At 35.9% G+C, this 15,450-nt stretch overlaps 1 protein-coding gene across 1 annotated transcript; it reads right to left on the bottom strand.

Moving 5' to 3' along the window:
* Window positions 1-547: 547 nt before the first annotated feature.
* Window positions 548-5,207, bottom strand: LOC133738937 (agamous-like MADS-box protein MADS9). Its single transcript, XM_062166625.1, has 7 exons — window positions 4,878-5,207; window positions 4,679-4,745; window positions 3,962-4,023; window positions 3,761-3,860; window positions 3,618-3,647; window positions 3,400-3,444; window positions 548-922 (listed from the first exon to the last, which is right to left on the bottom strand). Exons 1-7 carry the CDS (start codon window positions 5,066-5,068, stop codon window positions 794-796), a joined length of 624 nt encoding a protein of 207 aa, XP_062022609.1. The 5' UTR covers window positions 5,069-5,207; the 3' UTR covers window positions 548-793.
* Window positions 5,208-15,450: the final 10,243 nt, after the last annotated feature.

Raw genomic sequence — 15,450 nt, 5'->3', positions numbered from 1 at the left:
TCAGATTATGGTTTTCCTCAACATATAATGATGGGTTTCTGGGTGGTAAAGGGGAGGGAACAAAGAAGGAGACAAGGTAAGTTTTGTGTGACCTGAAGGAATACAAAGAAACGAATACGATACCGTGAAGAGTCAAACAGTCAAGGTCATCGATCACATGAAGGACGAGTACTACTAAGATTTGGTCTATAGTCCCTAGCTAGCTATGGAGGTAAAGTTTTGTGAATTGGGATATGTAAAAGGGTTAGTATTTGAACTCAAGCAGGAAATGATAGAAATGCGTACATTTTGAAATTTATTTAATTATTTGAACGCCTTCATATGCTTAAGTGCTAGACTGCACACTAGAGATAAGAGATTAAAGAACTTAATTTTCTCTCTTGGGTTTCGTTCCAGCCACTCGGATTAGGACTTCTGGCAGATATCATCCCGTATTTGCTTGCCGGCCGGTAGTTTCAGGCCTGTTTCTACTCGATCAGCTATTAACACACATATAGCCACACGATTCATTAAGGTGCAATTGCAGTAGCTAGCTAGCACACGTATATGACAAGGGTGATTTAGTATGTCTATTGTAGCTCAGACACACACCTCAATATTATTACAAGTTCCTCGATCATTACTTAGTCATAATAAGATTAGCTCAACTACCATCTGCGCGCGATAATATTACAAACCATGAAATTTAACTGAACTGATAGAAAGCATTAGTTTCTTGATCGAAAAGAAGATAGGAGCTAGGGCACCATCACTAGCATTACATATAGGTAAGATATATGTTATTAATTAATTTTCATTCTCTATTATGGTCGTCGTGGAGATTAGGCTGAATAGGCTGGACTCGGAAGAAAGACATCTGGGACATCCTCTGATGATACTCCATGTCCCTCAAGTTCTCTTCAGATTTTACGGTCTGTTTGTGCTGCAAATCCATCAGGACAAATTTAATAAGAACATATACAATAACATGTACAAACTAGGATATAAATTTCTATTGCAAAATTACCAATATTTTCTGTAGCTTAGCTATAATATATGAAATCAAGTTTCCTTAAGCAATTTTTCTTTGATTCAAGTTTACTTAATTAACCTAATGCCTAAACATCAACAAGTATCCACAAACCCTGAGTGCCCTCAGACAACACCACCCCAAAAGATGCATGCATGTATCATCCTATATACAATATCAATATTTCACAATTCACAACCTAGCTACTTTCAACTTCAGTTTAGGGGTCATCATTTGGCCCGCGGGCCTAAAAGCCCATGGGCTCTCGCCCGGCCCAGTGGGCAAAAGCCTGGCCCAGCCCGCAGCAAAGCCCATCTTGGTCCTGCCCATTGGGCACGAGGCAGGGCTAGGGCGGAGGGTTCAAAGCCCATGCCCGGCCCGTTATATGCCCATTAAAGCCCGCCCGGCCCGGCCTTATAAGCCCACCCGAAAGCCCATTCAATTCTTGTATTAATATCTTTTATGTAGTTATATTGAACTAATTATTGCATTAGGTCATATGTTTTTTTAATTTTGTATTTTATTTTGGTCAATCATTAACATATCATAATTTTTTCATAGCTTTTTATATTTTTTTTAACAAAATAATATGACATATAAATATAATGGGCTCGGCCCTGCCCACCCAAAAAAGCCCGGCCCGACCCGGCTCTAAAAAGCCCGTAAGGCCCTGGGCCTTGATTTTTAAGAGAAGCCCGGCCCGAGCCCATTAATTTTGGGCAGGGCCGGCCCTGCCCTGCCCATTGACGACCCCTACTTCAGTTCAAATATTGATAATGTCCATTTCATTTACACATAAAAAATTAGATTAATTACAGTTTACCCCCCCTGAGGTTTGGGGGTGTCATCATTTCACCCCCCAAACTCTCAATTTCACTTTTTTACCCCCTGAACTTTCCAATTTCAATCAGTCGTGTCCAATTTCTCCTATTCCGTCCAAATTGGACTTTAACTCTGACTTTTAAGGGGTAAAATGGTCATTTCAAGACAAAAAAAAAAATTAAAAAAAAATTTTCGTTTTTTTTTTTTGTCTTCAACCTATACACCACAAGTTATAATAGGTTTATAAAAACAAAAAAATATTCTAGGTGGTTGAAAGCTGCTCGCTGGTCTACGATATGTGTGATATATCTCCGATAAAGTGAAGAATTTTAGGATATATCCCCAATAAAGTGAAGAAATATCTGTAAAAAATAATTTTACACTTTATCTGTAAATAAATATCTGTAAAAAATGATTTTACACACTCGCTGGTCTACGATATTTGTGATATATCTCTGATAAAGTGAAGAATTTTAGGATATATCCCTAATAAAGTGAAGAAATATCTATAAAAAATAATTTTACACTTTATCTGTAAATAAATATCTGTAAAAAATGATTTTAAACAGATATTTCTTCACTTTATTGGGGATATACAGATATTTACAGATAAAGTGTAAAATCATTTTTTACAGATATTTCTTCACTTTATTGGGGATATATCCTAAAATTCTTCACTTTATTGGAGATATATCACAAATATCGTAGACCAAAAATGATTTTACACAGATATTTCTTCACTTTATTGGGGATATACAGATATTTATTACAGATAAAGTGTAAAATCACCTAGAGTATTTTTTTTTTTTTTTTATAAACCTATTATAACTTGTCGTGTATAGGTTGAAGACAAAATAAAATTTAAAAAAAAAAAAAAAAAAACAAGAAAAAACAGAAAGAAAAAAAAAAGAAAAAAAAAAACGAAATTTTTTTTTGTCTTGAAATGACCATTTTACCCCTCAAAAGTCAGAGTTAAAGTTCAATTTGGACGGAATAGGAGAAATTGGACACGACTGATTGAAATTGGAAAGTTCAGGGGGTAAAAAAGTGAAATTGAGAGTTTAGGGGGTGAAATGATGACACCCCCAAACCTCAGGGGGGTAAACTGAAATTAATCCTTAAAAATTTCTTAAACACGTACAGTGAGTTGTTTATATAACTATGTGTTGAATATTCATGTGATGTTAGCACTTAATTTTTCATGGTTCACTTGGTCACCTTGAATCCGGAACTTGGTATGTTATATGCTAATATGCAACGGTTATTGTTTTGTACATATATATAGTTCATAACTCCTTTTACGTATTGTTGATTCACTTACTCGTTACTTATTCCTTTTTGCAACGCTTGGTATCTAAACGTACTACATTTTATATTAGAAACTAAAGGAATTAGGAGCAAGTTAATTATTTAGGTTGCAATAATAGAAGTTAAAAACACATGTACACTAGCTTTTTTTTTTTTTTTTAAGATGAAAAAACACACACTAGCTAGAAGTCTAGAACCTTGAAATCTCTATAATAAGACTATACGGACATACACTTAATTGGTATGAACAGTGAACTTACCAGCTCATAATTGAGGCGATCATGCTCTTCCTCCGCAGCTTTGTGCTGAGCAGTCGTACGTGTTCCATCCAAAAATATATAGGAAAGTTATTAACCAATGTAGCAAATTAACTACATGATAGCATATGCATTACATATATATTTGGAACATTGAAAATATAAAGTAAATCAAATAAGTCAATTAATTAAGGATTCCAATAACTTAATTTGATACGTACACTGTCTCTTTGCATCTGGACGATATCTGACTGTGACAAACAAACAGAAAACAAGATTAACTTCATTAGCAGATCGAACTATTAATCTCTCAAAACAACCATGTAAGTTCATTTCAACAGGATCGAGAGCATCGATTGCTTGCCTTCTTGCCTCTGACACTAGTAAGGCCATTCTCAAGTGCTTCCTCCAAGTTCCCCAGCTCGCTGTGGTTCAAAGATGTTATGTCCTCCCCCTTCAAATGCCTACATGCACGAGCATATATCAATTCATATGCTAGCCTATGTAATAATGTAAAACTGATGTTTATCCCCTAAAAGAGAGACAGAGATCATTTTTAGTCTACCTGAGCTGGACTTGCATGCCGTCATTTTCTTTCTTGATTCTATCCAGTTCATTGGAGAGGTTCTGTGTCATTTATCATATAATGTTTCAAAACCTCACAATATGTATTAGTTTGATATTAAAACCAAATTAACCAAAACAAAAACAAAAACTATTTATAATTATTCATTTATTAATTATTAATTATTACTATTTGAAGAAATACAGATGAACCCATATAAAGGGTCTGTATTCACATGCAGATCTGTTAGCAGATCGAAAAGTGTGAAGCAGTCAAGGTCTCAAGGAACCACCAGGTACATAAAAGAGATTAGAGAGACATAGAGTTTATTAAGAAAAAGAGGGCTTGTTAATCATAATATTTGGGTTCTTTTCAAGTAATTATAAATTATAACCTAACATATATATATAGAGAGATCTATCAGTTATTCCAAATTTTTTGCAAAGAAAAGGGAGGGAAGGAAATCTCATTTTATTACCAGATCTGTTTAAAGATGTTGCATTTCATATACTTCCAGTCAATAAATTAACAACAAATAATAAACAAACAAAACTATCAGAGAGCTTAGCAAGAAAGAAGCAAACCCAGTAGTACTAGATCCTATTTGTAGATCTGTTCATACAAATCCCACTTCATGTTTCTTATCATACTTTTAGCAAAATATAAATAATATAATAACAGAATATTTAGAATATAGAGAGAGAGAAAGAATGAAACCTCATGCTTGGCATCCCACAACTTCTTCCCAGTCTGTGAATGGTATCTATCTAAGATTTCCAGCAACCTTCATCACACCAAGAAAAAAAAAATTAATTTCTGAAGGAAACCCATTGGTAAAACTCAAAAACTCAATAGAAACCCTAAAAGAAGAAAAAGAAAATTAGGAATTATTATAAACATGCAGCTAGCTCCATACGTTTCTGGAGAGCCGCTGTTGTACTCGACCATTTTCCCAGAGCTAGCATTAATAATAAGAGAAACCTTGGCATCACAAAGAACAGTGATTTCCTTAGCCTTCTTGATGATCCCATTCTTTCTCTTAGCAAAGGTCACCTGCCTGTTGGTTGAGTTCTCAATCCTCCTAATCTCAATCTTACCCCTCCCCATATTTAGTTCTCCAGAATATGTATATCTTTTCTACTCTATGAACACTATCTCTCTCCCCTCTCTTTTTCCTCTTTCTTGCTTTAGTTTTTAATATGAAGAAGAGTCTTGAGAGGAGAGATGACATAAAAGCAGAAGGTTCAAAATCAATATTTTTGACAATTTCCTATTCTGGGTTTGAGGTAAAACCACTTTCAAAGTGCACAGAAGTGAAGGGCTTGTTTATGGTTTGGTGACAACCCCAAGCCAACTGCCTTTATTTATTTATTCTTCTTTATTGCAGCTTGTAATTAACCACTGGTCTCTTTTTCTCTTTGTCCCGGTGGGACCGATTAACTACAATGCTTTTAGGGTTTCCTTAACATAGGCTTAATTAGAGGCTAGGGTTGCATATTGATGGATCTAATTAAATATGGACCATAATCAAATCCTAGATCTTTACCATCAAATCAAAATCAATGCGTGTTGTTAATGATGGGTTTTTAGATGGGAGATAGAGGAAAGGGAACAAAGAAGGAGACAGAGTAAGTTTTGTGTGATCTGAATACAAAGAAAGGAATCTGATGCGTACCTACCTACAAGAGTCAAACAGTCATCAAGGTTCATCAATCACATGGAGGACGAGTACTAGTGGGATATGGTCTATGTTTTTCGATCTTCTAAGCTAGCTATATGACTATGAAGTGAGACTTGTGAATTGAGATGTGTAAGAGTACGTATACATTTGTGGCTTGAGTAAATAGTACGAAAGTGATAACCTTTAGCCGACTAACAAATTAAATTTGGTCATTTATTTTAATTCTGAGGACAATACTTTTGCCAATGTGATCTGATTTTGACAACAATATTTCTCTTTTTGATCAAAAGAGGTAAGCCCATTATATAGATTCAGCAAGCAGTATAAAAACGAAACACCCCTATCAGGTCGATAGAAAGAATCGCTACTCAGAGTACCCACAAGAACAAGAACCCAATATACCCCCAGTACACCCACCTTTTAGACAAATTACGCACCATTATTCCAAACAAAGATCAGTAACCTTCGAAGAAAGAATAAAAAACCCTCAAAGATTATGATCTTTGCGACCTATAAAATTTAAATACTTTTCGGAAAAGGAGCAGTAGACTCCCCTTCCATTCCTACTTCCTTCTCCATGTCTTCCACCTCAGCAATCTTAGCATCCTTAGACATGCTTGGAATTCCAATTTCACTAGAAGAAGCGACGTGACTCTTGCATTTCAGACAAGCCCAACCATCCCACCAGTGAATACCAGCCCACAGAGCTCCAGCCTACATGGCCATTACTATGGGCACCCCACTGCAACCTAGAGACTGTAGCTTGTCGTAACCACCGACACTCGCCGCCTCCGATGAGATCTGGCACCATATGGAGCTAAAAACACCCCGGCCAAGAATCCCTAGATCCTCTTCCATCACCAGTTTCCAGCCATCGCCGCAATACGCATCCCCACCACCACAAGCAGCGTCGGCCCCATCCCTAATACCCTGACCTCGAGCCCAGATCAAGACAGCGCCACCAGCAGCAGCAAGAGGAGAACCCCAGCTGAAATCCTTTGAGCGCCGACGTGACTCGTCCTTGGCGCCACCAAGGGCTCTAACCGCACCCCAAGTCCTCCAATAGCCTACGCCGGCTGGGGATTCAGGCTTCTGATCCGGTAGAAGCGGATCCAGAATCCACCACCCCAAACCACACATTCCGTAAGGAACCCCAATAGCACTCCCCGCACCTATAGCCACCAGAGAGGCCATGCCGTCATTCGAGCCCGAATGACCTAGTCCGCCGTCACCACTGATCGCTCCGTAAACACACAAGATGAACAGGCCTAAGCTTGCTATGGCCACCATTGACAAATCAACGGGGAAGGTACAAGAGAAAGCAACCCAAAGGAGAGACTCTCTCAAAACCCTAGTAGAGCGCTAGGTCAATTGTGAGATGATAGAGATGAGGTATCAGTACCATATATGACAACAATATTTCTCTTAACACCCTTAACATTATTATGCATTGCAACTTTTTTTTCTTTTTGATTAGGATTTATTTTTGTTTTGATGTTGTTTTCAGAAAACGTTGATGTTAGTAACATGGTAGTTTGATGTCACTGCATGTACTGGAATTTATGAATTTTATGCAAGAGCTGAACTCCTTTTAATGCTCATTATGCTAAAGATCGATGTTGAAGTTTTGATTTTTTCTCTTTGGGAGAAAATATTGTGCACTGCATCTTTCTTTAGCCTTCATTTTATCCATCATATGCTCTTACTTCCTGGTTCCTACAAAAGCATGCAGTAAAATCTATATATTCTGATATTGTTGAACAAAAGTTTATAGCGCGCAGTTCGTGATCGATCATAACACAATTCATCAAATTATTAACATCCGTCTTCCTCTAGAGACTAGACTCTAGAAGTACAATGTATTCAATTGGGGTTATAGTGCAAACGGCCAGTTTACCCCATCGAATCAGCCACTTGATCGGCTTCACTGCAGTGACTCAATTGCAAATAGTCATGAACATATATGCATGCTGCTCTTATGTGCAAAATGTCGAATCTTAAGATTCCGCATATCGGAACAAAAAAAAAAATCCCGCATAAAGTTTAACTTTTTTTCTTTCTTTTGGCTCATATTGAGGGGTCATCTAATTATAACCGAAGAAAGAATACAACTTAATAGCACTAATGTAGATTATTTGTGGAATCAGCTAACCAAATATTGAAATATATATAGTCATGCCAACATCTCAGTTTGGCCTCAAGCCAATGATGATCTTCTTTTATGGCTTAGACAATTTTATTGATCAGCAAATAATAGGAGTTTTTTTAATGATATGCTGGCAAATATGGTGAGCTAGAAATGCATGGTTTATATTTTCCAAAACATAACTCCAAACTTTGCTAAAGTTATTTATATTGCTGTTGCTATCGGCTTCGAGACAGGCTAGAGTACCCTCCCGTATCCCATACCTTTTATTTTTATTTTTTTAATATATAACAATTTAATATGATGGTAACCTGATGAATTGGTCATCAGGTTACCCATTCAAATTTTGACACATGGCAATTTTTTTTAAAAAATATTACCAATTTAACAACACATTTGTCATCAATTTGTAATTTTGTCTATATACCTGTAAATTTTGTCCTAAATGGAGTAAATACCAAAATGTTTACTCCAATTACACAATTGAGAACTATATTACGTGAATGTCCTCATTTGGTATAAATATGAAGATTTACCGCTTGTATAACACATTTGTCATCAATTTTATAAAATGGTTCATAAATCGGTAGATGTTGTCTTAGACCTAGTAATTACCACAAACAGGACAATTAATATTACAATATTTTTAATCATTTGTCCTTATATTCGTAATAAGCGTTGTCAGAGATGTAATTATTTTCTCAAAGAGAAAGATTACACAAGATACCACCCAATTACACATTCGAGAACTCTATTACGTGAATGAGGACACATGCTCTATTTGGTATGAAATATGAAGATTTACCACTTGTACAACACATTTGTCGTCAATTTTGTAAAATAGTTCATAAATTAGTATATGTTGTCTTAGACCTTATAATTACCACAAACAGGACATTTATTACAATATTTTTGATCATTTGTCCTTATATTTGTAATAAGCGTTGTCAGAGATGTAATTATCTTCTCAATAAGGAAGATTACACAAGGTACCACCCAATTACACATTCGAGAACTCTATTACGTGAATGAGGACACATGCTCTATTTGGTATGAAATACGAAGATTTATCACTTGTACAACACATTTGTCGTCAATTTTGTAAAATAGTTCATAAACTGGTATATGTTGTCTTAGACCTTGTAATTACTATAAATATGACATTTATTACAATATTTTTGATCATTTGTCCTTATATTTGTAATAAGCATTGTCAGAGATGTAATTATTTTCTCAATGAGAAAAATTACACAAGGTACCACCCAATTACACATTCGAGACCTTTATTACATGAATGAGGACACATGCTCTATTTGGTATGAAATATGAAGATTTACTACTTGTACAGCACATTTGTTGTCAATTTTGTAAAATAGTTCATAAACTGGTATATGTTGTCTTTAGACCTTGTAATTACCACAAACATGACATTCATTACAATATTTTTGATCATTTATCCTTATATTCGTAATAATCGTTGTCAATGATGTAATTATTTTCTCAATGAGGAACATTACACAAGGTACCACCTAAAATATGAAGATTTACCACCCAAAACAACACATTCGTTTTTAATTTTATAAAATAATTCATAAACTTGTAAATGTGGTCCTAGACCTTGTAATTACCAAAAAGAGGACATTTTTTACAACATTTTTTGTCATTTCTCCCATTTTTTTATTTTATTTTTTATAAATATGTTCGTATGTGGAATAAGTGCCATAATAGAATTAAGGGCTAAAGTCTGTTTAGTCCCTGTACTATGCCTCTCTCATCGTTTCAGTCCCTGACATTCCAATTTAATCTGAAAAGTCCCTGAGGTCTCAATTTCATTCTAATAGGTCATTTCCGCGGGAAATTAGGAATTGGCCTTGGGTGAAATGTCCAATATACCCCTCAGTTATTTCTTTTTTCTTTTTTTTCCTTTTTAATTTATTTGTTTCCTTTTTTTCTTTTTCCTTTTTAATTTCTTTTTTCTTTTTCCTTTTTAATTTCATTTTTCCTTTTTTTATTGGGCCAATGATAAAAGAGGTCAATTTGAAGTGCCTTATTATAATTTAGGATACACAAATGTCCCTATGATAATTAAGGTCACCCCTTAACAACCTACCACTAAAAATATAAATAATTACAAAAACTGCCACCGCATCTCTCTCTATCCCTCTGTCCCTTTATCTCTCTCTCTCTCTCTCACACTGCGGCTCCGATCTGGATACCCACGGCAGCTGCTCCTTCTCCGCCACACACGATCGCACCCTGATCAAGGGCTTCTCAGGCTGCCCCTCCCCGTCCTCTGGGGGCTAGATCTCTACAAGAATAATCTACGTCGGGTTGACGACGACGACGACCCGGACTTGTCCTGGCACGGGGTGAACTTCTAGGACTTGATCGTCACTTTTCAAGTTTAGTCTTGGTCAAGGTTAGTACCATTTTCAAAAATTCTTGCCTGATGATGGGTCTGCAATTGTGTTCTACAATTGGGTTTTAGTTATGCGTTTATGTTCATCTTTAATAGCATCCCCAAATGAAAACCGTGATGCTTCATGTGACCAACCAGATGAAGTTATAACTCCTACAGCGGAAGGTATGAGATGTGATTCCATGAGGGAAAGTTGTGTGGTTGCGAATGCTAGCCAATATTCAGATGATGTTTCAATTAATTGCCAATCATCGGATTTGATTGTTTTGGATAAATCGGATGGAAAAAGATGGAATGAACTGTTAGAGTCATTGATTGGTGGGTTATCAGCTGAATCAAATGGTGATTTCTTTAATACTATAAAACTGCATTTTTTTATATGTTCTCTATTGGTTTGGTTTCTAGTTTGATTCCTGCATACATTTTTTTTTTTTGGTTTTTTTTGGGGGGGGGGGGGTGTTTTCTTTGGCATGATTATTTGCAGATTCTTTTGTAATTGACTCGTCAGTAAGGTTATTTTCAAATTTTGGATGATTGCTCTTTGGACAGTGTAAATACATTTTGAATTTCTCAACCAGATTCTTTTTTTCCCCTTACTTTTTGTTTCTCAACCAGATTGTTAGAAGTTAGCTCTTTGGTACATGAATATTTATATAATTTTTAATCTTAGATTTTTATATGTATTTATCTTCTCATATGATGTGATTTGAATAGTGTAAGCTATTATATGATGGATTTTAATATGGTTATTGATGATGGCGATGATGATGATAGGTTTAACATGAATTCAATTAATTAATGATGTTAGTGAGGTATAGTGATCTGCCAATTATGAAGCCACGGTTAGTTTGTGTGGTTTAGAATTTAGTTTCAGTTGTGAATTACTGTGGTTAGTTTTGACAGAGTGGTATGCATTTTGAATGTGCAAAATGTTAACCAAGGAGGGAAAGGATCTTATTTTATCTGTGGTTGGTCGCTACTTTTCCCGGTAAAAGTAATTAAAACAAATGCAAAGTGGTTGTCATGAACATGAACTATATGACTATGAGAAAGTGTCTATCTACATGAACTGTCAGATTACTTGGACTTGTTTTTGAAGTAACTGACCATGTCACTAACCAAGTAACTGTCAGTAGCCAAGTCACAAGTTAATAGTCAAGTTACTGTTAATCACATGTCACTAACTAAGTAACTGACCATGTCACTAACTAAGTAAGTAACTGACAATGTCACTAACTAAGTAACTGTCAGAAGCCAAGTCACATGTTAATAGCCAAGTCACTATTAATCACATGTCACTAATTAAGTAACTGACCATGTCACTAACTAACTGTCAGTAGCCAAGTCACAAATTAATAGCCAAGTCACTGTTAATCACATGTCACTAACCAAGTAACTGTCAGAAGCCAAGTCACATGTTGATAGCCAAGTCACTGTTAATCACATGTCACTAACTAAGTAACTGACCATGTCACTAACTAAGTAACTGACCATGTCACTAACCAAGTAACTGTCAGTAGCCAAGTAACAAGTTGATAGCCAAGTCACTATTAATCACATGTCACTAACTAAGTAACTGACCATGTCACTAACCAAGTAACTGTCAGAAGCCACTGTTACTGGTACAATCACCAACAAAATTCTAGTGATTTTTCTTTATTCCATCTATATAAATGCACTAGAGATACAAAAGTATTGCTTGATTCCATCCTTGTCTTGAATAGATATAACTATTTTGTTTGAAAAATAATTTGATGGTAATACATTGCATTTGCAAAGAAAATACATGACACAGTTTCTAAAACTCATTAACTAAAATGCTGGAGACAAAATTCAGGCTATATGATTACAGTAAACCTATTATATAATGTCTTAACTTCAACAAAGGAAATCAAAAGTGAGTGACGTAGTGATTTCCGCTTCTCTAAAGGTTGAACCATGGAAGGCCAAAAAGCCTATTAGGTGGAAAAGTGTTAAGCTACTAACATCTTCAAAGAATGCGAGAGACCACTTCAATTCCTGTGAGCTGGTGAATGTGATCTGCTACGGCATTTGGTCCGAAGATGTATGCGACTATTATACAGTGTTCTAAAAAACGGCCTAGGCGGCCGACTAGGCGGCGCCTAGGCGCTGGGCGTTGGGTCACCGTTCCGATTATAGGCTAGGCGAGAGTGGCAGGCGTTTGGCTCCTCGGTGGCCGCCTAGGCGGAGTCTAGGCGGTTAGGCGTTTAGATCTGGGCGCTGGGCGCTAGGCTTTTCTCGATATACGACGACTCGAGTTGCATCTTAAAGGAGGGTCTAGGGGCGGATGAGTGAGTTAGCGACTCGGACGCGGCTGAAGATTATGGATGCTTTCTTGGTGGCGGCTGCGGGATGCGGCTGTTTTTCGGCGCAGAGGTTTGGGATGTCTTTGAAGGAGGAGAACGAGAACATTGAGGTCAGCCATGATGTGTCATGAATCTGAAATGATTTGCTCCACGTCCGCCATAGTTGGATTTCAAGCTTGATTTCCAGAAACACCCACATAGAACAATTGAAATCTGGTGAATTGGGTAACATAGAAACAAAGAAATAACGAATTGCGTTTTGAGTTTGTTTCTGGGTGATTGAAATTTCAAAGAGCACTGCAAAGATTGAAACTTTATGATGAGAGAAACAAAATATGGATTGGGTTTTTCTTTATTTGTGATATGGGGTTTTGGGTTTTGGATTTAGAGCGAAGGCATTGAGATTGAATATTGAAAGAGCGCAGTGCAAAGAACTGAGCTTTCCACAGAGATAATGAAATAGTTAAGCTAGTTGAGACTTATGACAACTGATATGTTGGAGTTTGCGTTTTTGGCTTAGGTCTAACAGGAGATAGGAGGTTCTGAATGTGGGATAATTAGTACTTATCTGATTGTTAATTTCTTAAATACCCTTTTCTCTATTTTAATTATTTTGATTAATTTTAAATAATTGTTGGACGTTAAATATTTTTAATTATATATAACTATATGTCATAAAATAATTAAAAATAAAAAAAATAAAAAACCGCCTAGTCCCCTAGGCGCTAGTCCCTGGGTCACCGCCCGACTAGCGCCTAGCGTTTTTTAGAACCTTGCTATTATATAAACTTTCTTCCTTTGGGAGAAACGGAGACTCGGAAAAAGTAGGGCTGCTGTCCAAAAGACTAGGTGCTTACTGATAACCCGAGTGAAACTGCAAATGTGACTAGATGAGTTGCAGACCTTTTGGCAGGAAATGCCCAATGTCATCATATGCAAAAAGGTAAAATCCCAAGTTCATATCATCATAAATTCCCTGCAAACAGAGACAATTGACCGGGATTTAATTGAGTCACACTTGATATCTCTTTTGAATCCACCATCGGGTAATAAGAAATCAAGAGAAGCAAGCGAGAATACAGCAAAATCAATCAATTTCTATCTCAAAGTTGGCTGATTATGTTCCTAAAAATGATTGATCCAACAGTGCCCATTAGTTTGAGAATTCTACTAAACCAATTGAAAGAATGATAAGCATCAACTATAATACCTCCAAGCACTAAAAAATTGCTTCATGTAGATAGACTTCCCTCATAACAAAAAAACATAATTTTCAATTGAGCCACACTCCAAAACGCTTTTAGGCCTAAAATGTATGTTCTAGTACCTAGTTTTGACAATGGCTAATATGTTAAAGATGTGAATTACAATCCATAATTTTGACAAGCCTATAAAGCAAAGAGATACTGCATGCAACGTACTAACCAAACCCCCTTGCATATAATTATCAAGAAAAAAAGTTGAACAATATATCAGCATCTCACACCAGATTTGAACCACCACAAACACATCATGTCAGGTTTGAAAATGAGTTAAATAAATTACATACCTGGCAGCATCAAATACGGGCTTTCCATTCCATCTATGGTTTACACAGTTTTAAAGCCACAATCTCAGACAATAACCAAAAGGCAGAGCATGCCAATACAAAGAAACTTGTTGATAAATTATAACAAAAATCCCATCCACAAGGGAAGCAAGACCATACAATTTTCATGCGTTACAGCTAAGATTCAATCATCTTAACACATATAACAAGGAAATCAATCATCCTAAGATTCAATTAAACAACAATTAAATGAATATTAATCTAATGACTCAATTAAGCAGCTAAAGAATTCAAACTTCAGATCCGAAACACAACAATTCAGGATCGCGAAACCAGATCAAACAAGCTTAATCAAATTGAAGAGAGAAGCGAGCTTACGTTGATGTCATCGCTGGAGGAGATCTCCTTGGTGGCCTTCTGGCTGAACCAGTAGGACCCCACCTTGTTCAGAATCTGATCCCTGCAATTTCAATCCTTCCATTCTTGCCGACGACGACGTGTTTCTGCTTGATCGCGACGGAAGATGAAGAAGAAGTGACGTGATTAAGGCGAGGAGCAACGAAGCCAGAGATCCAGAAAAAGAGAACAAAGCTGTGGATTGAAGCTCCAAAATCGAGATTACATATCGTCGTAGACAGACAAAGCGCAATTGGAAGCTGGCGACGGAGAGAGAAACTCGGAGAGAGAATCTCCGATCAAATCGAATCAAGCTTTCTGATCAAAAGAGAGAGAAAATTTGAGCTCTGAAATTTTGATTGAACAGTTATAAACGTTTGTTACCTAAATAGGGGCAGAATCGGAATCAAAAAAATTAAAAACTGACATGTTTTAACATCACCTCATTATTCATAAGGACTAAATTAATATTATTGACAAGTCATTATGGACCTTTTTATCAAGTGGGAAACTAGGTGACCTTTTTATCATTTCACTATCTAATGTGACCTTTTCCCTCATTTCCCTTTTTTTATTTTTATTTTTTTCCTTTTTCCATTTTAATTTCTTTTTTTTTCTTTTTTGTTTTTCCTTTTTAATTTCTTTTTTTCATTTTTTTCTTTTTCCTTTTTAATTTCTTTTTTCCTTTTTCCTTTTTAATTTCTTTTTTTTCCTTTTTAATTTCTTTTTTTCCTTTTTTTTTTCTTTTTCATTTCTTTTTTGCTTTTTAATTTCTTTTTTCCTTTTTTATTTTTCCTTTTTAATTTCTTTTTTGCTATTTCTTCTTTTTTTCTTATTCCTTTTTAATTTTTTTTCCTTTTTAAGTTCTTTTTTCTTTTTCGTTTTGCCTACTTTCTACTTCCTCAACCCACCAATCCCATTCCGATCAAACTCCACAACCCATCTGTTTCCCAATCAGCTCGGAAATTCGC

The sequence above is a fragment of the Rosa rugosa genome, chromosome 3 (assembly GCF_958449725.1).
Source record: "Rosa rugosa chromosome 3, drRosRugo1.1, whole genome shotgun sequence".
NCBI lineage: Eukaryota > Viridiplantae > Streptophyta > Magnoliopsida > Rosales > Rosaceae > Rosa > Rosa rugosa.
This window is presented reverse-complemented; position numbering and strand designations above follow the sequence as displayed.